Here is a 22864-nt window from a genome sequence, read left to right as displayed (position 1 = left end):
CCCCTTTTTGAAAATAGGGACAACATTTGCCCTCCTCCAGTCTGCCGGGACTTCGCCTGTTCTCCAGGAATTCTCAAAGATGACTGCCAGTGGTTCTGAAATCACATCTGCCAGTTCTTTTAATACTCTTGGATGCAGTTCATCTGGCCCTGGAGACTTGAATACATCTAGACTAGCCAAGTATTCTTGTACTATCTCCTTAGTTATTCTGGGCTGTGTTTCCTCTGCTGAATCATTTGCTCCAAATTCTTCAGGTTGGGCATTGTTTTCTTTATCGGAGAAGACTGAGGCAAAGAAGGCATTGAGGAGTTCAGCCCTTTCTGTGTCCCCTGTTTGCATTTCACCATCTTCTCCTCTGAGTGACCCCACTGTTTCTTTGTTCTTCCTTTTGCTACGAACATACCCATAAAAGCCTTTTTTGTTGCTTTTAACCTCTCTAGCAAGCCTGAGTTCATTCTGTGCTTTAGCTTTTCTGACTTTGTGTCTACATGTGCTGGCTATTTGTTTGAATTCCTCTTTGGTGGTTTCCCCCCTTTTCCATTTTTTGTACACATCCTTTTTTAATCTTAACTCAGTTAAAAGTTCTTTAGATAGCCACCCTGGCTTCTTTAGGCACCTTCAATGTTTCCGTCTCATTGGTATTGCCTGAAGTTGTGCTTTTACTATCTCCCTCTTAACAAACTCCCAGCCATCATGAACTCCCTTTCCTTTTACTATTACTGTCCATGGGATCTCACCCAGCACTTCCCTAAGTTTTATGAAGTCGGCTTTCTTAAAGTCAAGAAATTGAGTCCTAGTATGCTTGGCTGCTCCTTTCCGCTGTATAGTAAACTTCAGAAGAGCATGATCACTCGCGCCTAATGATCCTTCCACTTCTACCCCACTAACCAGGTCCTCAACATTGGTTAGGACCAGATCTAAAATGGCTGTTCCTCTTGTTGCTTCTCCCACTTTCTGGACAATGAAGTTGTCTGCAAGGCCAGTGAGGAATCTGTTTGACCTTATGCTCTTGGCTGAGTTTGACATCCAACAAATATCCGGGTAATTGAAGTCCCCCATTACTACTATCTCCCTTCCTTTTGCATGCTTGGCCATCTGTTCCAGGAAGGCATCATCTATGTCCTCCGTTTGGCTTGGGGATCTATAGTAAACTCCCACAATGAGGTCACTGTTATTCTTCTCTCCCTTAATTTTGACCCAAATGCTCTCACATTGGCTTTGAGGTTCTAAATCTTGGATCTCTTCACAGGTATACACATCCCTGACATATAACGCCACTCCTCCTCCTTTCTTGTCTGGTCTGTTTCTCTGAAATAGATTGTATCCCTCCATTATTACATTCCAATCGTGGGACTTATCCCACCAGGTTTCAGTGATTCCTATTATGTCATATTTAGTTTGCTGTACCAAGAGCTCAAGCTCATCTTGTTTATTTCCCATACTTTGCGCATTAGTGTACAGACATTGAAGTCCATTAATCATTCCCCCGTGTCTCTTATTTAAGGATTTTTTCCTCCCACCACTAGGTCTGCGTGCTGTTTGCTCCATTCGATCTATGACATGGTCAGGGGTCCCTTTACCTTTACCTTTATTTAAGGAACATCTAGGGACTCTCACATGGGAGAACCCATTTAGATGTATGGAGTGTGGGACGTCTTCCTCTCAGAGTCCACTCTGAGCAATGAACTCAGCAGGAAATCATTCCTAAAAGCATGAGGTATATGTGAAGTTCTGGTGTTTATATGTAAAACTGTCTAATAATGAAATAATGAAGGCAGCATCTCATAATGGTGAGTATAATTTTAGATGAAAGTACTTTTGGTTTTTGCACCAAACTCTGTCACCCCCCCCCACCGCATGATCTCCCAGCACTGCTTCTTCACCAGAACTTCATCGCTGCCTCCTGCCCTGCGCGTTCTGAAGAAAACTTGAAATACTGAAATTGAATGGGAGATTTCCCCCAAGCCTAATTTCAAGAGGGGGAAGGAGGGGCTGCAGGGTCCAGGGAAGTCTCCTGGGGGGGGGCTATCTTCACTCATGAACCCCATGGGGCAACCCCAGAGTTCCTGCTTATTCTAGGGTTTGGGAAAGAGAGTATTTTTCCATAGTCCCAGAAGTTTTTATTCACTCATGCTACTCGGGAGTTTTCCTACCAGAGGACCACAGTGCTGTGGCTGCTGTTGTTGTCATGGACTGGCTGGTGAGGGGGGGGGGAGGCACCAGCTGGGGGACCCACAAGGGAAGAAGGCTCAGAGCCCAGGGACTGGTGGTTGGATGAGCCGAAAGAGGGAGAAAATGGAGCAGACCGGAAGGGGAGATGTTGTAAGCTGAGGAGGAAACAGGGTTTAGTGAGCGGGAAGAGTCTGGGGCAGAGAGCAGTTCAGGCTCAGAGGGAGGAGAGGAGGGGGCCAGGAGACCCAGAGGAGGCCGGCTGCTGAAGCATCCAGGGAGACTCCCCCTCCTGCTGCGACCAGCTCCCCTCTCCCCTGGTCTAGAGCACACAGGGAAATCCAGTTCAGACCCCATGAGCCTGTACATGATATTAAGATGGTGTGTCCCCCACACACATACACATGCACCACTTTAATCTCATTGACAATGAGCTGTATTTTCTGTCCATTCACTCCCTTTGAAGAAGTCCTTTTGGAGCTCCTTGCATTCTCTCTCTGTTTGAACAACCCTGGACATTTTGCTGCCATCAGCAAACTTTGCCCCCTCCCTGCTCTCTCATAAGTTTAGATCATTTATGAACAAGTTGAAAAGCCACAGGTCCCAATACTGATCTTGAGGGGACTCCGCTTTCTGCTCCTCTCCATTCAAAGAACTTTCTGTTTACTCTCTTGGTGTTTCTGAAGGAGGGCTGCCTTCCTGGTGGTGGGGTGGCGATGAGCCGAAAGAGGGAGAAAAGGGAGCAGACCAGAAGGGGAGATATTGCAAGCTGAGGAGGAAACAGGGTTTGGTGAGCAGGAAGAGTCTGGGGCAGAGAGCAGTTCAGGCTTGGAGGGAGGAGAGGAGGGGGCCAGGAGACCCAGAGGAGGCCGGCTGCTGAAGCATCCAGGGAGACCCCCCCCTCCTGCTGCGACCAGCGCATGCCTTTGAGTCTGGCGGTTAGAACTCTTAGAATGTGGGGATCCCATTTTTCAACCAAAGCAAAAACCCGCCAGCCTTTTCCCAGGTCTTTCCTGTCCTGACAGTCATTCGTCTTCTCTACGAAGGACGCTACAAAGTCTTTCTCCCTCCCTTTATTTACCATGGGGTCCCAGCAACCTTTTCTGCCTCTTACACTCTAGGGAAAAGAGTCCCTTTCCATTGGACGACTGGCAGCCCAGTGCCAAATCCGGCTGCTCCAGAGAGAACGGAAGGGAACTGTAAACGCCCTTGCGCTCTGACGCACACCAGTCACTTCCTTCCGGATCCTGGTGCTGCCGGTGCAGCTGCATTTACGAGAAAAAGAGAAATTGGAAACCGAGCCCAAGTCCCTTGCTATCCAAAGTGGCCATTGGACCAGTCTTGGAGCATCTTCCTTGGGAAAAAGGTAAAGTTTCAGATCTCAGGTTCCCCGACAGGGAATGAGAGCTTTGATTGGGGTTCTCCCCTTGCAGTTCATTGCCTCTCTAATTGCAGAACCCCAATTCTCCCGTCCTCCCCTCCCCCTCCTCGCTACCTCTTGCCAGGAAGGCTGGGAGTGAAGACCGTAAGCAAAAGAGACAGCAAAGGATGAGAATCTGGGTTGCTGGGTGTTTCAGAGAATCCCGCCCACAATCTTCTCCATTCCTAGAATCACGTCCGCATGCGCTGCTCCTGGCCATCCCAGGGTCTTTTACTAGATTAATTTATGGCCGGCCTGGGGCTGAAAATAAACTTCCTAAAAACTAAATTACTGACAAAAAGCCTCACAATGGAAGAAAAAAAAACTTCAAGAAAAAACAGGCCTGGAAATTAAAAATAAGGTTAAATACCTAGGGATCTGGATTTCAAATAAAAGTTTAAATGTATATGAGGATGATTCTAGTAAAGTATGGAAATAAATTTATTTTAAAATATATGGAAACCTGGACCAAACTCCATCTCTCACTGTGGGGAAGAGTCTTGGTTGTGAAAATGAATATCCTCCCCAAAATGATTTTCTTATTCCAAACAATGCCCATCTTAGGAGAAATGAATTGTTTTAAGGAATGGAAAAGGGAAATATCTAGATTTATATGGAGTGGAAAGAAACCAAGAATTAAACACCCGTTATTAACAGATCAAAAGGAGAGAGGAGGTTTTGCATTGCCAGATTTGCAATTCTATCATGCGGAGGCAGGATTGGTTCGAATAAAAGACCTTACATTTTTTATTACAGGATTCATCCAGCCCAGCCTTTTGCATGATGAATTCTGCATTTATGTTAAATAAGCAAGGGGACAATATACCGTCCTCCTTCTTGTTCCACATAAAGATTTCTCAGGAGACAGATGAGGTGATCAGGCACTCCCATTTCTTTAAGAACTCGCCATAGTTTGCTGTGCCCAACACAGTCAAAGGATGTTCTGTAGTCTCCATAATCCAGCACATGTTTGCAATTTGGTCTCTGGTACCTCTGACCCTTCGAAATCCAGCTTGCACTTCTGGGAGTTCTCGGTCCACATACTGCTTAAGCCTGCCTTGTAGCATCTTAAGCATAACCTTGCTAGCCTGTGAAATGAGCACAATTGTGTGGTAATTGGCGCATTCTTTGCACTGCCCTTCTTTGGGGTTGGGATTCATATGTGGCAGGAACCCCCCCCCCCCAATCACTCAGTTTGTACAAACACAACACACTCACACTCACACTCACACACGACATGTTGGTTTCTATTTCCCTCACTGAGCAGCAACTGCAGTCACAAGACATTGTTTTGCATTCCACGGTCAGAGTTACTGTTGGGTTCCCACGTGAATGGGAGACTGGATGTGACGTACACTGGTTTCCTGTTTTTCACTGTTCTCTCGGTTTCTTTGTGTCGAGAGAGTTGCTTCTCTGCTCTCACAGAGGCAGGATGCATGTTTGTATGCTCTCAGCATAGCTTGTAAATAAAGTCAGCATGTGGCACATTACCTGCTTATACTTCTGCTGTGTGACGACCGAGCCTGTATCAGCTTCAGATGGGCCGAAGCTGGTCAAAATCTCACACGACATACGCACTGCTTCTGTTATAAATTCATAGAAAATCAGCCGTACATCGGATCTGCACCGTTCCACTTTTATTTTGCACCATGAGCGAAGGACTATCAAAGGGGGGAGACTTGGCACAAGGCAGCCAACACGTCCGCAGCGAGCCCGTCCCAGTTGGCATGCCAACCTTGATGGTCCTGGACAGAAGATCATTCCACTCACAAAGGACCTGCAAATGGAAGTGGATTCAGTACAGACTGAAACACAGGACAGTGACCAGCCCTTCCCTCCGGGGGCAGAAAACAGTGAACTCCCCTTTGTCCTCAGGAATGTAATCATGGGGGAGGGGAAAGAAGGAACCGGACAGGTGAGAAGACCCTCAGGTTACCACCACAACTCCTCCTCCTTCAGAGAAGTCACACTTCTCTGAGGTCTCTCAGCCCCACTCACCTCACAGAGTGTTTGTTGGGGGGGAGGAAGGGAAAGGAGAATGTTAGCCACTTTGAGACTCCTGAAGGGGAGTGATAAAGCAGGATACCAAATCCAAACTCTTCTTCTCCTCCCTGAACCCCTCCTCTTTGTGATGTGTCAATGATGTGGTCATGATGTAGTCCTGGGGGTGTAGCATGGGGGATTAGCAGCTAATAAAAGTTGAGGTCTTTTGTTGGGGGCTTCCATCTTGTTCCACCTGGTGGCAGGTGGGAGTCCTGTGGTGACAGTCTTCAATCAAGACCAAGCCTACTGGCTGCTCTTTTGCTCTGCTCTTCCTGGCTGGTCTCCTTGTTTCTTGTCCAGGGGATCCCTCAGATTTCTCCCTTAACACATGGAATCCGCTTCTGGCTCCAATTCTATAGGCTGCTTTGCTGAGCCTCTTGGCTGCTGTGCATGGACGAGGGCCTGTGTCCACGGTCCTTGTCCTGGCCTGAGTCAGAGGCTGGGGTGGGGAGCTGGGATTTGGGGGGAGTCATTTAGCTGCCCCCCCATTCCTGGTTTGAACAGCGCAAAGACCTAAAACACGGAGGGATCTAAGCTCGTGGGGTGGGGGAGGGGAGGGTGTTGCAATGCAAACCTTGTAGGCGGGACGGGACCCACTTGGCAGCTGGATCTCTGGGATCAGCCCCTCCCCCGCTCTCCTGATCCAGAAGGAAGGGGGGAGGGGTAAACCTTCCTCCCCCCCTCAATTATTTCCCTCCCCTCCCGGCACATCCTCCTCTCACCCCGCCCCCACCATCCCAAATCCCTCCCCCAATACATTGCTCCTCCTCCTCCTCCTCCAATCCGGCTTCGCTCCGGAAATGAGGGGGGGAGCCCCCCTCCCAACCTGCCTGCTTCTCCCGCAAGTGGAGCTTCCACTCCGGATTGCTGCTCTGCCCCGTAGCTCTGGGGGGGCGCTTTCGGAAAGGGCAGGGAGGAGGCAGGGGACCCCCCCCGTGGATGTTGCAGGAAAGGAGAATCGGAGCGAGGACAAAGAGGTAAAGGGGCGGCGGGGGGCGGAGAGGGGAGAAAAGGACCCAGAGACCCGGCCAGCTCCCCCAAGCGCCTTCCGTGGGGCCGGGATCCCGGCACGCGGGCTGCGAAGGGGCGGAGATGGGGCGCCCACCCACGAGGACTCCCTGGTCCCGTTCCCCCCACGCAGGCATCCCTGGGGCGCGGAGAGAAGCCAGGATAGAGACCCCCCCTGTCTTTCCCCGGCTCGTCTTGGGGGGGGGCAGTAGGGGCGGAGAGATGGGTCGCGCCTGGCGAGGGGTGAGCCAAGAGGGCGTCTGGATGCAGGGGAGACTCCGGGAGAAAGAGAGGGGGTCATGGAAGTGGGGGGAGAAGGGAGGGGGCATCCTCGAGTCAGGGAAGCGCAGCATTGGCGGGGGGGGGGGAGGGCGATAGGAAGACCAGTCTTTAGGGGGGGCGTCTCCCTCGTGGCTTCCTTGGGGACTCTCCGGAGGGGCCGCCTTGGCTTCTCCCTCCCGCACAGCAATCGACCCCCCCTTCAAGGCGACCAGAGAGGGATCCCTGGAAAGTGGGGGTCCTGTCCCCCCACCCCTTCCTTCCTGCAAGCTCCATCCTCTTCCCACCCCATAAGCCCCTGCCCTGTCCAGACACAGCGATTCTGCCCAGTCCAACCTCTGGTCCCCTGGAGAGGAGAGGAAATCCCGAGAGGAAGAGGGGAGGGGGGAGGCCTTCTCAGAAGCGGCTCTTGGTTTCCGCAATCCCACCCAGGAAGCAGCCAGAAACCTTTTCCTCTCTCTCAGCCTTCCATCTTTATTGTCTTTTCCACTGAGGGTGAGGATAATGTACACCTGTCATCAGAAACAGGGGTGCAGAGTCCATGGAATGGCTCTCAGGATTGATACAGAAGTTGCACCTCAAAAGCATTTCTGTTCCTCTTATTCTTTGTAGGCAATGTCAGAGTGACTGACAAGCTGAGATACAATCCTTCAGCATCCGATGACAGCGATTGCATGAATCTTCCCAGTCAAAGGACCCATTTTCATGATAGACAGTGCCTGGGGCTGGAGGCTCTACACACCGGGTGTGCCTGTGCAGGCCAAAGACTGCCAGTATCAGCACAGGTGAGGTGTGTGACCTCCCCAAATTTACAGACTGTATGTGAATGAGAGTTTGTGGGTGGGATTATCGTTTACGGCAACCCTGTGATTTTCTCCAACCATAACATTTCGTGAGCTGATATGGCAGTACAAATTACAAAAATCTACAAAAACTAAAAAATAAATAAATCACATGATAATAATAATAATAATAATAATAATAATAATAATAATAATAATAGTACAGTGGTACCTCGGATTAAGAACTGAATTCGTTCTGGAGGTCCGTTCTTAACCTGAAACTGTTCTTAACCTGTGGTACCACTTTAGCTAATGGGGCCTCCTGCTGCCGCTGTCCGATTTCTGTTCTCATCCTGAAGCAAAGTGCTTAACAAAAGGTACTATTTCTGGGTTAGCAGAGACTGTAACCTGAAGCATCTGTAACACGAAGTACCACTGTAAAAGTTATAGTATTCATCTTTCCCCCCAGCCACTCTGGGCAGCTTAACAGTACATATAGGTAAAGGTAAAGGGACCCCTGACCATTAGGTCCAGTCGTGACCGACTCTGAGGTTGCAGCGCTCATCTCGCTTTATTGACCAAGGCAGCCGGTGTGCAGCTTCCAGGTCATGTGGCCAGCATGAGTAAGCCGCTTCTGGCGAACCAGAGCAGTGCACAGAAACGCCGTTTACCTTCCCGCCGGAGCGGTACCTATTTATCTACCTGCACTTTGACGTGCTTTCGAACTGCTAAGTTGGCAGGAGCTGGGACCGAGAAACGGGAGCTCACCCCATCGCGGGGATTCGAACCGCCGACCTTCTGATCAGCAAGAACTAGGCTCTGTGGTTTAACCCACAATGCCACCCGCGTCCCTACAGTACATATACAAGACAGTAAAACATCAAACATTACAAACCTCCTGATACAGCTGTCTTCTAAATGTCAGATGGTTGCCTACTTCCTTGCCCTCGGAAGGGAGGGCATTCCATGGGGCAGGAGGCCCTCTGCCTGGTTCCCTGGAACTTCACTTCTAACAGCAAGGGAACCAGCAGAAGACCCTCGGAGGCGGACCTCCCTGTCCGGACTGAACGATGGGGGTGAAGATGCTCCGTCAGGTCCACAGGGCCGAGGCTGTTGAGGGCTTGAGGTTGCAGATCTTGCTCCTCCATAATGATCAATGTATAGTTAGCAGAGTAGGAGAAAACATTCAGAGGCAGAAAGAAAATAATTCAGCTGATAAATTTATTACTGAAGACAGATAAGCATAACAGGACCCAAAATTAGCAAAAATGTAACTCACAGTAAAACCCTGACTTAGCATTCCAAAACAGCACTCAAGTAAGAAACAGACAAACAGAGTAGAGTAATAGCAGAATATGAAGTGGGAGCAGGCGCATTTCAGTACTGCAATTTATATATAATTCAATGTCAGAGTAACCCTGGGACTAGATAACAAGCCTCCAGGTGGACGTGCCCCACCTGCCCTTCACTTTCCTCTTCCGCACGGGCAGAATCTGCCTTCTGGACTGTGGGATTCACGGTTGTTCTCCTCCTCTCCATCCACCAGGGCTTGACTTCAGGTGCAGCAGAATTCCCCAGCCCCCCAAGGATTTGAGACCCATCAGCTTTCCTCACATGGTTTAGCCGGCCGGGTGAAGCCATTGCTTGAACCCCTGTTGCATGCTGACAGCTTCTGGAAGCCACAGGTGAGAGCTGAGTGCAGGGGGGGGGGACCAAGGGTGGAAAAATGACCCCAGAAGGTGCAGGACATGTTCCACCCAAGGAATTACTGCACCCCAACAGCCCATGACATCTAGATGCAGGTAGGGAGCCGTGTTGGTCTGACGCAGTTGAAATAAAAAATTAAAAAATAGTCCAGTGGCACCTTAGAGACCAACTAAGATTGTCCTGAGTATAAGCTTTCGTCTGCATGCACACTTCTTCAGATACACTGACACAGATGTCACCAGACCCTTGTATATCATGGGAGGGTGGAGTGGGGTTTTTCTCAGAAGGGTACTCCTACTACCATCTCCCACTGCCCATCACTATATGAAGAAGTGTGCATGCACACAAAAGCTTATACCTAGAACCAACTTAGTTGGTCTCTAAGGTGCTACTGGACTATTTTTTTACTTTTTTACTTCAACTGTGTCAGACTAATATGGCTACCTACCATTACCTACAGTTATCTCCTTGCCTTGAATATCCTGCTTTTCAGTGCCAGATTAGGATAGTCCTGTGTCAGAAGACAAACAGAGGATCAGGCAGCCCATCATTATTATAAGGAGCAATGGGGGTGGGTGTTTCTGTCTAGGATTCCCATTTGCCAGCTGCTTTCCTTCTGCTTCTCCTGCTCTCCATGCAATGTGAGGCATGTAAACAGAGGTCCTTCTTTTGCAAGAACAGGAGGTTCCCTGAGCACCCATTCAGCTGACCCCAAGCACCAACCCTTGTCACTAGTTCTCTGACTTACCCAGACCACAGTCCCTGGAAAAGATGTAGACCTGGGTCTCACATAATCGTCCGTATGGACCTCCTAAGACCAATGGCACTGTGCAGGTGATTCATTAAGAGATTGAGGCGGAAACAGGGTCAACCACTTGATTTCAAAGGATTTCCCACAGGACAACAGTATTCCAAGGTCATGCAGTGTTATTAAAGATGAGTTAGGATTATGAAAGGTTGTTGATGCATTACTACCATTTGACATCATACCATTTACATTTCCTAAAAATTGGGAATATCGGTAGGACATAGGAGAATGTAGGAGATGTTGAAATAAGAGAAGGTGCTAATGGCGGTTGATGTGCCCTTTTTTTCCTGTGTTCTCTTTCCTGAAACCCAAACAGGATTTCCTTTCTGCCCACTCTGAAAAAGGTGATGGAGAAGACAGAATTGCAGGGGACAGGACACCTTTCGTTTCATTAGGAATAGCCATTAAAATGTGTGAAATGTGGAATATGCTTCACTGAATGAGCACACATAGTTCACATCAACGAACACAAAAAAGAAAGAACCCATTTAAAAGTATGGAGTGCGGAAAGAGCTCTTTCAATGCAAAACTTAGAACACACCAGCGGACTCACAAAGAGAGAAAATCTTTTAAGTGCAGGGAGTGTGGGAAGAACTTCAGTCAGTGTGTAAACCTTAAATTGCACAAACGGACTCACACAGGGGAGAAACCATTTAAATGTATTGAGTGTGGAAAGAGCTTTAGTGATAATGGAAGCTTTAGATCACATCAACGGACTCACACAGGGGAGAAACCATTTAAATGTGTGCAGTGTGGGAAGGGCTTCAGTTTCAGTGCAAGCCTTAGATCACATCAACGGACTCACACAGGGGAGAAACCATATGAATGTATGGAGTGTGGAAAGAGCTTTAATGATAGTGGAAACCTTAGAAGACATCAACGGACTCACACTGGGGAGAAACCATTTAAATGCATGGAGTGTGGAAAGAGCTTTAGTGAAAATGGAAGCCTTAGGAACCATCAACGGACTCACACAGGGGAGAAACCATTTAAATGTATAGAGTGTGGAAAGAGCTTTAGTTATAGTGGAAAGCTTAGATCACATCAACGGACTCACACAGGGGAGAAACCATATGAATGTATCGAGTGTGGAAAGAGCTTTAGTCAATATGGAAGCCTTAGAAGACATCAACGGACTCACACAGGGGAGAAACCATTTACATGCATGGAGTGTGGAAAGAGCTTCAATCAGAGTGGAGAGCTTAGATCACACCAACGGACTCACACAGGGGAGAAACCATATAAATGTATGGAGTGTGGAAGGTGTTTTCGTGATAGTGGAAGCCTTCAATCACATCAACGGGCTCACACAGGGGAGAAACCATTTCAATGTATGGAGTGTGGAAAGTGTTTTCGTGATCGTGGAAGCCTTAGATCACATCAGCTGGCTCACACAGGGGAGAAACCATTTCAATGTATGGAGTGTGGAAAGAGTTTTAGTGATAGTGGAAGCCTTAGATCACATCAACAGACTCACACAGGGGAGAAACCATATAAATGTATAGAGTGTGGAAAGAGTTTCCGTTGTAATACAAGCCTTAGATCACATCAACGGACACACACAGGGGAGAAACCATTTCAATGTATGGAGTGTGAAAAGAGTTTTAGTAATAGTGGAAGCCTTAGAAGACATCAACAGACTCACACAGGGGTGAAACCATATAAATGTATGGAGTGTGGAAAGAGCTTCAGTCAGAATGCAGACCTTAAAAAACATCAACGGATTCACACAGGGGAGAAACCATTTAAATGTATCAAGTGTGGAAAGAGCTATAGTATTAGTGGAAGCCTTAGATACCATCAACAGACTCACACAGGGGAGAAACTATATAAATGTATAGAGTGTGGAAAGAGTTTCCGTTGTAATACAAGCCTTAGAACACATCAACGGACACACACAGGGGAGAAACCATTTCAATGTATGGAGTGTGAAAAGAGTTTTAGTAATAGTGGAAGCCTTAGAAGACATCAACAGACTCACACAGGGGTGAAACCATTTAAATGTATGGAATGTGGAAAGAGCTTCAGTCAGAATGCAGACCTTAAAAAACATCAATGGACTCACACAGGGGAGAAACCATTTAAATGCATAAATTGTGGAAAGAGCTTCAGTTATAGTGGAACACTTAAAAAACATCAACAGACTCACAGTGTGGAAAGAGTTTCCAGTGTAATACAAGCCTTAGATCACATCAACGGACTCATACAGGAGAGAAACCATTTACATGTGTGGAGTGTGGAAAGAGCTTCAGTGATAGTGGAATCCTGAGAATACATCAACAGACTCACATAGGTAAGAAACCATTTAAATGTATGGAATGTGGAAAGACCTTTGGTGATAATGAAAAGCTTAGAACACATCAACGGACACACACACGGGAGAAACCATTTCAATGGATGGAGTGTGAAAAGAGTTTTAGGAATAGTGGATGTCTTAGGAAACATCAACAGACTCCATTTCAATGTATGGAGTACAGTAAAGTGGAAATCTAAGAAAACATCAGCAACACACAGGGGAGAAACGATTTAAAGGTATGGACTGTGGAAGGAGCTTCAGTCAGAGTGGAACCCTTGATTTATGTCAACAAACTCACACAAAAGACAAACCATATAAATATCAGGAAAGTAGATATAGGTTCACTCTTAGTGGAAGTTCAAAATCAACAGACTCATGGACAGGAAGAACTTTAAGAGTTGAAACCCTTCAAACCATCAACAAACTCAGAGAGGAGTAGCAGTTTAAATGAAAAGACTGCAAAAAGTGCTTTATTTATAATGGAGTGATTAAGGAATATCTAGGGACTCTCACATGGGAGAACCCATTTAGATGTATGGAGTGTGGGACGTCTTCCTCTCAGAGTCCACTCTGAGCAATGAACTCAGCAGGAAATCATTCCTAAAAGCATGAGGTACATGTGAAGTTCTGGTGTTTATATGTAAAACATTATAATAATCAAATATGGCAATATGTTCCCGACAAGTGTGTGCGCATAAGTGCATGTGTAGGCTGGAATTTGAACTGCTGAGGCTGGGAGGTTTGCAAAAGAAAACAAGGTGCAGGATGTCCAGTGGTAGCTGGCCAAGGGGATTGCTTGCATCTGAGACAGGAGACTGCTTGGGCATGAAGGTATCGCTGGACATGACTTTATAAGGGGATATGAAATTCTGTTAAGAAGCTCACTGGTAAAATTCATGGGAACAAACCAACTTCTTATGAAACGTGAATAGGGTGCTGTCTTTGCTCTGTAATCTTTTGACTCAGGCATGGTTCCACGCCACTCCCCCCAAAACAATGATTTCTTTCTGAGGTCTCAGGTGATCCCAACTGGAGATGAGAATGTTGTGTGAGATGCACATGAAGAAGTTTCTCTGGTGATGCTTCAATCTAAGGGGTTTTGTTTTTCAAGCTCAGAATCTTAACTACTGAGCCTTGGAAGAAGTACGCTTGCAAATGATTATTGGGTAGTGAAGGTGTGGGGTGTAAAATTGTATTGCAGTCAAATGCAACATTCCTACAAGGCACATGCTGGGGAATGCTTGTGTCACTCAGGAGAAGACTTGCTAGTTCCTCCTGAGCTGGGACAGACTTCCTCTGCATGGCACTTCATGTAGGCGTGGCCTGTTCTTGGACAGAGGAGCACACGGCCTCCATGTTCCGCTCTTCTTCTTCTCCTTTTTGTGTTCCTACAAGTTAGGAAGAAGTGACTGCTCAGTTGCAGTCACTTGAGATTATTTCCCTTATGGGATAGTTCATGTTGATATATAGAGTTATGTAACTTAAGTCTGCCTTCAGGGATCTTATTGTGAACTGGATGATTGTAAGTAAACTAGTTTTATGTTAACTTTAATCAGATAGTCGTGTCTATTCTTTTAGGAGGGCTTACTGCCCATGCTGCCTTGTTTTGAATAGGATGGGGGGCAGTCCTCTGACAACTCACAGAGCTGTTTTCAGGATCTGGAGGGCAAGGACTGATGTAGTGTAGCAGTTAAAGTGTGAGATGTGAGTCAAACTCCTCTTCCTGCAACCTCAACTCTTCGTATGCATGGGGATTATAACACTGGACAGCCTTGCAGGGCTGTTGTTGAGATTACTGAGATAATATGTGTTATATTTTGTAATGCTTTAAATGTGCTACATAAATGCTAAAGTATTCTTAAGTAAAGCTGAGTATTGGTTGGTGCAGAGTGAAAGGGCCGAGAGGCAGAGCCAATAGAAGACGACGAGATCCAACGAGTAATAAAAGAATCAAAAACCCAGGACCGGATGGATTTCCGGCAAAATATTATCCAAAAACTAAATCGAACCCTGATTGCACCCTTGAAAGAAGTACTGAACAGCATTTTAAGGAGGGCAGAAGTACCTGGCAAGTCAGGCTCAGAGGGAGGAGAGGAGGGGGCCAGGAGACCCAGAGGAGGCCGGCTGCTGAAGCATCCACAGAGACCCCCCCTCCTGCTGCGACCAGCTCCCCTCTCCCCTGGTCTCCTAGAGCACACAGGGAAATCCAGTTCCGACCCCATGAGCCTGTACATATTAAGGGGGGGGGTTGTCCCAACATGCATCACTTTGATCTCATTGACAAGGAACTGTAATTACTGCCCATCCACCCCGTTTGGAGAGCTCTTTTTGGAGCTCTGTTTGAACTGTGGGGTGTGAAACACAGAGCAGTCAAATACAACATTCCTAGAGTGGACATAAAAGGGGATGTCTGGACCAGCCAGTCAGAACATCCTGTTTCCTCCTGGGCTGGGACAAACTTCCTCTACATGTGACCAGAGGTGGGTGTGACCTCACCTGTGCAGGTAACAACATAGCACAGGGGAGGCAGCCATCTCTCTCTCTCTGACTCCATTCCTCGACGAAGCAACATCTCCTTAGCCTGAGATGCACTCTTGGCTTCAAGAGAGGAGAAAGGAACTAGCTCCTTAAGGGATAGAGGTGTGTATATTTTGTAAGTCTGCCTTCTGGGATCCTTCTGTGAACAGAATGTGAGTAAACTCTTTTATATACTTTTATTTTTTAAAAAAGTATGTTTATTAGCAATTCAACAACATATCCAAACATATCATATTCATTATTTACCGCCTCCCTCCTCAAACCCCCCTCCCCTCCCCCAAAGACTTCCCTCAGCTCACCTTCCAATTATCAGCACAGGTTCTAATAAGTGTCCACCCACCATGAGGCAGAATTTCATTAGTGCCCCACAAGCTTCCTGCGCTTTAAGTTTTGCAGCCTCCAGGTGCCCCTTCCAGAAAAGTGTCTCAGTGAAAGGGACTCCCAGGGATCCGAAGGAGTGTATTGAACCAGGTTATTCATTGCTCCAAACTTTGGACTTCTGTCTGTCCGCTGGGAGAGGCTGGCCTGCCCCTTTTTCAGGGCAACTTCCTTCCCTCTGCTCCAGTATGAGGGCAGCATACATAGCTCACAGCCCCCTCTTAAATCCCGTCAACTATTAAAAAAGCAACCGCTATCAAATACTTGACAATCCTAGACAGCATCTTAAAAAGCAGAGACCTCACCTTGCCAGCAAAGGTCCGCATAGTTAAAGCCATGGTTTTCCCAGTAGTGATGTATGGAAGTGAGAGCTGGACCATAAAGAAGGCTGATCGCCAAAGAATTGATGCTTTTGAATTCTGGTGCTGGAGGAGACTCTTGAGAGTCCCATGGACTGCAAGAAGATCAAACCTCTCCATTCTGAAGGAAATCAGCCCTGAGTGCTCACTGGAAGGACAGATCCGGAAGCTGAGGCTCCAAAACTTTGGCCACCTCATGAGAAGAGAAGACTCCCTGGAAAAGACCCTGATGTTGGGAAAGATGGAGGGCACAAGGAGAAGGGAATGACAGAGGCAAGATGGTTGGACAGTGTTCTCGAAGCTACCAGCATGAATTTGACCAAACTGTGGGAGGCAGTGGAAGACAGGAGTGCCTGGCGTGCTCTGGTCCAGGGGGTCACGAAGAGGCGGGCACCACTAAACGACTAAACAACAACATCAAGTACTTTAAAAATCAGCACCTAGACTGTTTCAGTAAATGCCTGGGGGCCTAAAACAGATGTGAATGAGCAGCGCAAATCAGAGTGCATTGTGTGTGTGCAACTTGCAAGAGGGCAGAGGGACAGAGTCTCTGCTTCACGCCCCTCTCTGCTCTCCTCCTCCTCTCTTTGACTTCCCACATTTATGTGGAAATGCTACAGGTCCACCTCATAGGGAGGTTGTAAAGACAGCAGAGTTGGTTTTTATGAAGCGCTTTGAACTCTCCGAGTGTCCTCTAGTTTATCTCCCCATGTTGAGCCCCCACCTCCTTTGCTCAGAGGGGCTCTGGCCCTGCCCCCCATCCCTGGGCCACCTTCCCGTTTCATTCAAGGTGCACGGCTAGGAGATGGATCTTCTGCCAAACCCCCCTTTATTCCTGTTGCCACCACAGAGAACTCTTCAACACTTCACCCCAAACATAACAAAGAAGGAAGTGTGCATCGATTCATTAAACTGATTTATTTAAAAAATAGACATAAACATGTGGTTTCAAATGTTCTCTTTTCTTTTCTTTTGAAATTTTGTTACAGCTGCAACAACGGGGATTATAATGCTGTTTCTCTACTACAGGTCTAACCAGCCCTGCTCCACAATTGCCACCACTGTCCCATTCCATTCCACCCTCCAATGGTGGCAGCCAACCATCTTGGCTGCAAGTCCCAGAAGACGGGCTCTCTCCTTAGAGACCTTTTCCACCTAGCCTGGGAGGGCAGAGCCTGGATTGACTCCAGCTGCAAAAGCTGAGGCTGCTGAACAGACTCTTGAATTTGGGGGGGTTTTTCGGGGGTTGCTGCTGTTGGTATTTTGTTTTTATATTTTAGATCTTGTGATTTATGTGGAAATTGTTCAGTTCAATTGCTCGATCCCAGCATTCCAAACTCCAAACTACCCCTATCACCATCTAGCATTTCCTAAAATTTACTCTTCTACTGTAATTAAATAATTACCATTATTATATTAATGTCATTGATACATGCGTATAAAACTTTAAATACAAACACCAAGACATTGCACTGAAACTTTTGGTAAATGCGCATGCATGCACTTTCCAAGAGTCTCATTTGAGAGTCAGTGGGGTGCAGTGCTTAAGCGTTTTGGACTAGGAACTGGGAGACCTGGGTTCCAATCTCCACTCAGTCACTGGGTGATGGCTTCACAGCCCAACCTACCTCACAGGGTTGTTGTCAGGATTAAACGATGAGGGGGAGAATGACTTAAGACCACACTGAGCTTCTTGAAGAAACAGGTGGTATAGAAAGGCATCCAATAAATTTCGCTAAGAAGAAAGGTAAGATTCTGCTCTTAGGCAAGACGAATCAGGTGCACAAATATAAGATGGGACATACCAGGCTTGTCAGTAGTACATATGGAAAAGACCTGGGGTCTTAGTGGACCACAAGACTAACATGAGTCAACATCAGCGAAATAGGCTGTTATTCTAGGCTGCGTCCAAAGAAGTCAAGTGTCCAGATCAAGAAAAGTAATAGTCCCACTTTCTTCTGCCTTGTTCAGACCACACCTGGAGTCCTGTGTCCAGTTCTGGGTGCCCCAATTTAAGAAGGATTTTGACAAGCTGAAAGGTGTGCAGAGGGGGGTGAGCAAGACAATTAAGCGTTGGGAAACCAAGCCTTCTGAGGAACAGGAAGGGCTGTCAGGTGGAAGCTTGAACAAGCTTGTTTTCACCGGCTCTAGAGGCTGGCACACTAATCAATGGCTTCAAATTAGAGACACCCTTGGTAGCTTGTGTACTCTCCTTCCTTGGAGGTTTGTAAGGAGAAGTTTGAAGGCAGTATGTCATAGAAGCTTTAGTTGAGAGTCCTGCAGTGGACTAGACGACCCAGAAGTCTCCTGCAGGTCTAAAATTCTATGATTCTCCCCTGTATGAACTCTTTGATGGGCCATGAGCTTGGTCCTCTTACCGAAGCTCTTTCCACATTCCAAGCACTGATATGGTTTCTCACCACTGTGAATTCTTTGGTGGGAAGTGAGGTTGTCCTTCCGGGTGAAGCTCTTCCCACATTCCAAGCACTGATAGGGTTTCTCCCCAGTGTGGATTCTTTGATGGGCCATGAGGTTGGTCCTCTTACTGAAGCTCTTTCCACATTCCAAGCACTGATATGGTTTCTCACCACTGTGAATTCTTTGGTGGGAAGTGAGGTTGGTCCTCTTACTGAAGCTCTTCCCACATTCCAAGCACTGATATGGTTTCTCCCCTGTGTGAATTCTTTGGTGGGAAGTGAGATGGGCTTTCTGGCAGAAACTCTTTCCACATTTCACACATTGATAGCGTTTCTCACCACTGTGAATTCTTTGGTGAGCCATGAGCTTGGTCCTCTTACCAAAGCTCTTTCCACATTCCAAGCACTGATAAGGTTTCTCCCCTGTGTGAATTCTTTGGTGGGAAGTGAGACTTTGCTTCTGGTTGAAGCTCTTCCCACATTCCAAGCAGTGATATGGTTTCTCCCCTGTGTGAATTCTTTCATGGCAAGTTAGATTGGCCCTTTGGCTGAAACTCTTTCCACAATCCAAGCATTGATAGGGTTTCTCACCACTGTGAGTTCGTCCATGGGCCATGAGCTTGGTCCTCTTACCAAAGCCCTTTCCACATTCCAAGCACTGATAAGGTTTCTCACCACTGTGAATTCTTTGATGGGAAGGAAGACTTTGCTTATGACTGAAGCTCTTTCCACATTCCAAGCACTTATAGGGTTTCTCCCCTGTGTGAATTCTTTGGTGGGAAGTGAGGTTGACTTTCTGGCGGAAACTCTTCCCACATTCCAAGCACTGATAGGGTTTCTCCCCTGTGTGAATTCTTTGGTGGGAAGTGAGGTTGACTTTCTGGCGGAAATTCTTTCCACATTCCAAGCACTGATATGGTTTCTCTCCTGTGTGAATTCTTTGGTGGGAAGTGAGATCGGCTCTCTGGCAGAAACTCTTTCCACAATCCAAGCATCGATAGGGTTTCTCCCCGGTATGAATGCTTTGATGGGAAGGGAGACTTTGCTTATGACTGAAGCTCTTCCCACATTCCAAGCACTTATAGGGTTTCTCCCCTGTGTGAATTCTTTGGTGAGAAGTGAGATTGGCTCTCTGGCAGAAACTCTTTCCACATTCCAAGCACTGATAGGGTTTCTCATCACTGTGAATTCTTTGGTGGGAAGTGAGACTTTGCTTCAGACTGAAGCTCTTCCCACATTCCAAGCACTGATATGGTTTCTCCCCTGTGTGAATTCTTTGGTGAGAAGTGAGATTGGCTCTCTGGCAGAAACTCTTTCCACATTCTAAGCATTGATATGGTTTCTCATCACTGTGAATTCTTTGGTGGGAAGTGAGACTTTGCTTCTGGGTGAAGCTCTTTCCACAATTCACACATTGATAGGGTTTCTCCCCAATATGAATTTTTTGGTGGGAAGTAAGACCAGCGCTCACAGTGAAGCTCTTCCCACATTCCAAGCACTGATATGGTTTCTCACCACTGTGAATTCTTTGGTGGGAAGTGAGACTTTGCTTCAGACTGAAGCTCTTCCCACATTCCAAGCACTGATATGGTTTCTCCCCTTTGTGAATTCTTTGGTGAGAAGTGAGATCGGCTCTCTGTAGGAAACTCTTTCCACAATCCAAGCATCGATAGGGTTTCTTCCTGGTATGAATGCTTTGATGGGTAGTGAGATGGGCCCTGAGACTGAAGTTCTTTCCACATTCCAAGCACTGATAGGGTTTTTCACCTGTGTGAATTCTTTGGTGGGAACTGAGATTGGCTCTCTGGGAGAAACTCTTTCCACATTCCGAGCACTGATAGGGTTTCTCACCACTGTGAATTCTTTGGTGGGAAGTGAGACTTTGCTTCCGACTGAAGCTCTTCCCACATTCCATGCATTGATAAGGTTTTTCACCACTGTGAATTCTTTGATGGGAAGTGAGACTTGCCTTTTGGGTGAAGCCCTTTCCACAATTCACACACTGATATGGTTTCTCCCCGGTATGAATTCTTTGGTGGGAAGTGAGATGGGAGCTCACAGTGAAACTCTTCCCACATTCTGAGCACTGATGGGGTTTCTCACCACTGTGAATCCTTTGATGGACCGTGAGAGTCGTCCTGTGATTGAAGCTCTGCCCACATTCTGAGCACTGATAGGGTTTCTCACCCGTATGAATTATTTGATGGGCTGTGAGATGGGTTCTCTGACTGAAGCTCTTTCCACACTCTCGGCATTCAAATGACTTCTCCCCCCTGTGAATTCTCTGGTGTTTACAGAAGGTTTTGCTTGTATTAAAGCTTTTCCTACATTCCAAGCACTGATAGGGTTTCTTGCCTGTATGAATTATTTGATGCGAAATGAGATGTGCACTCTTACTGAAGCTCTTTCCACATTCCAAGCATTTCAGTGGGTCTTCCCCTGTGGGAATTATTTCTTGTGAAGTGAGGCTTTCATTCCAACAGAAAGTTTTCCCCCATTCAGAGAACTGAGAGGGTTTCTTCCCAATAGCATTTCTTTGGTGGGTAGTCGAATGGGAGCTGTGACTGAAGCTCTCTCCACACTCCAAGAGTGGCAATGGCTTCTCCACTGTGCGGATTCTGTCATGGGCATCCTCGCTCTCAATTTCCAAATCATCACCACCTGCAATGAAGAAATGGATTAGAGCTGCAGGAAGAAGTGGAGTGCCACTGTATTGAATATTGATCACTAACCCTTGTGATAGAGGAAGAATTCCATGCATCAACACTGCTGACCACACACTAGAGGTGGTCAGTGTTAGAAACAGAGATAGGACAGCTAGAACATAAAGAGGACCTTAAACCTAGGTTATGGGCTCAAAAATGGAATGTCCATATGCACTCTCTTATGACAAAAATACAAAGCTGAAAAGGAATGAACAGCAGCTAAAATAATATGTTCATTTTTCACATGGTCTAGTCCTTCCCCTGCCCACCCCTCTGAGTTTTTAAGAAGGTCTCTCCTTCAGTCTTCAGAGAGTAGCTGGAACTGGGGAGGCAGAAAAAGGTCCTCCTTTCCTTCCACTCTGCAGTTTTAATCCGAAATCTTAGGTTGTGCGATCAGAGCTCGGAAACTGCTCGTGTCTATGACATTCCCTGTTGCAAAATGCGCCTAGCACCATGCGAGTTTCAGACACTGGAGGTGGTGGATGATTGTGTCTACCTAAGAAACCAACAACCTCTTCATTGATGCTGACCTGGACAAGTGTACTGGCGAGGCAGTTCCGGCAACGGCTCACCTCTCCAAAAGAGTACAGTGGTACCTCTGGTTAAGAACTTAATTCGTTCTGGGGGTCTGTTCTTAACCTGAAACTGTTCTTAACCTGAGGTATCACTTTAGCTAATGAGGCCTCCCGTTGACGCCGTGCCGCTGCTGCATGATTTCTGTTCTCATCCTGAAGCAAAGTTCTTAACCCGAGGTACTATTTCTGGGTCAGCGTAGTCTGTAACCTGAAGCGTCTGGAACCCAAGGGACCACTGTATGGGAGAATGGGATGCTAACCATTCAATACCAAGATGAAGGTCTACTAGGACTGCGTGTTGAGCAAGCTGCTTTGTGAAGTGAATTGTGAACAATTACAACCATCAGCAAAACCCCTCAATGCCTTCCACAAGCTCTGTGTCTGGAAGATTTTGGGCAATACAAGGCAGGACAGTGTCAAACAAAGATGTGCTTTCCTAACCTCAAATTCCCAGCATGTTCCCATTCCATTCTCAGCAAGGTCTATGCTGGCTTGATCATGTCCAAGGTCAAAACAGTCGATAGACCTCCATTTAAGGTGAGTTTAAGGGGTATTATAATCCCAGGTGCTGCAAGTGGCCCTGCAGAGCTCCCTCAAAACCAGGGAGGCTTATCACAGAGAGAGATGCATGGAATTTCCGAAGAGAGATTATGATGCACAAGGGAGCCTTACTGAGAGAGGCCACGATCCCACAATTCTCCTCCATGACTTCCTTATGCAGAGCTCTCTGGTCAAGATCCAGCAACGCCCATTCCTCATCTGTGAAATGAACAGCGACATCTTCAAAGCACACTGGACCCTAAGAGAGAAAGGGAAAGATCCTCTTTAGACAGCACTAAGGTTGTCTGCTACACATTGCTCTGTTTCTTTCTGCTCATTAAATGGTGTTTTGTTTCAATGGGATCGTCCTGCTGCACGTTTTAATTGTGGGTGCTGCTTTTAATGTCTTAAGGGAATTCTTTTCTTGTGTGATTTAGTGATGGACATTAATCTTAGTGTAAATGGGTAGAATCCTACATTGTGTTCTGAAAATCCTTCTGTCTGTGCCAGATGGAAGGATCCCCTCTCTGCTCCCCATGTTCTGTTCTTGGGGGGGGGTGGGGGAGACCCTTCTGATGCCCTAAAGACAACTTCAAGAAGTGCACTGGGGGAATGGAGGGAGGAGAAGGTGGGGAAACCCCATTGTGCAACTGATGTAACAGGATTGGTGAATCCTGGGAACTGTTTTTTAGGCCTGGTGAACTAACTACTTAGAAGTCTATTTTAGCATTCAATGATAACTCTAGAAATAAAACAACAATGACTTATGAATCATCCTATTGACCTTCAGAAGGTGAGTTAAGGCAAGGTGGCTGTTCCTTATTCTCAGCCCATTAAGCT

General features: G+C 46.9%; 3 protein-coding genes across 7 annotated transcripts in view; 2 read left to right on the top strand and 1 right to left on the bottom strand.

The window, feature by feature from the left end:
• The window catches only part of LOC310743013 (uncharacterized protein), a 151532-nt gene that overhangs the window by 8240 nt on the left and 120428 nt on the right, over nucleotides 1-22864 (top strand). The gene's annotated exons all lie outside the window — the stretch shown is intronic.
• On the top strand, nucleotides 6440-13921 carry LOC310744092 (uncharacterized protein; the record flags this gene model as incomplete). Its single annotated transcript, XM_083574834.1, has 6 exons — nucleotides 6440-6609; nucleotides 7532-7704; nucleotides 9248-9386; nucleotides 10533-10911; nucleotides 10997-12366; nucleotides 13908-13921. Exons 5-6 carry the CDS (start codon nucleotides 11046-11048, stop codon nucleotides 13919-13921), a joined length of 1335 nt encoding a protein of 444 aa, XP_083430960.1. The 5' UTR covers nucleotides 6440-6609; nucleotides 7532-7704; nucleotides 9248-9386; nucleotides 10533-10911; nucleotides 10997-11045.
• LOC310742869 (uncharacterized protein) overlaps nucleotides 16691-22864 on the bottom strand; it is a 42247-nt gene continuing 36073 nt past the window's right edge. For all 4 annotated transcript variants that reach the window (XM_083572588.1, XM_083572589.1, XM_083572590.1 and 1 more), the window contains 2 exons: nucleotides 22157-22283; nucleotides 16691-20865 (listed from right to left, as the gene is read on the bottom strand). In XM_083572588.1, coding sequence (XP_083428714.1) covers nucleotides 18041-20865; nucleotides 22157-22283 — 2952 coding nt within the window. In that variant the 3' untranslated portion in view covers nucleotides 16691-18040. The remainder of the gene's footprint in view (nucleotides 20866-22156; nucleotides 22284-22864) is intronic.

The sequence above is a fragment of the Podarcis filfolensis genome, assembly GCF_964270895.1.
Source record: "Podarcis filfolensis genome assembly, chromosome: 10".
Classification (NCBI taxonomy): domain Eukaryota; kingdom Metazoa; phylum Chordata; class Lepidosauria; order Squamata; family Lacertidae; genus Podarcis; species Podarcis filfolensis.
The sequence above is the reverse complement of the archived record's forward strand: the minus strand, read 5'-3'. Positions and strand labels throughout refer to the sequence as shown.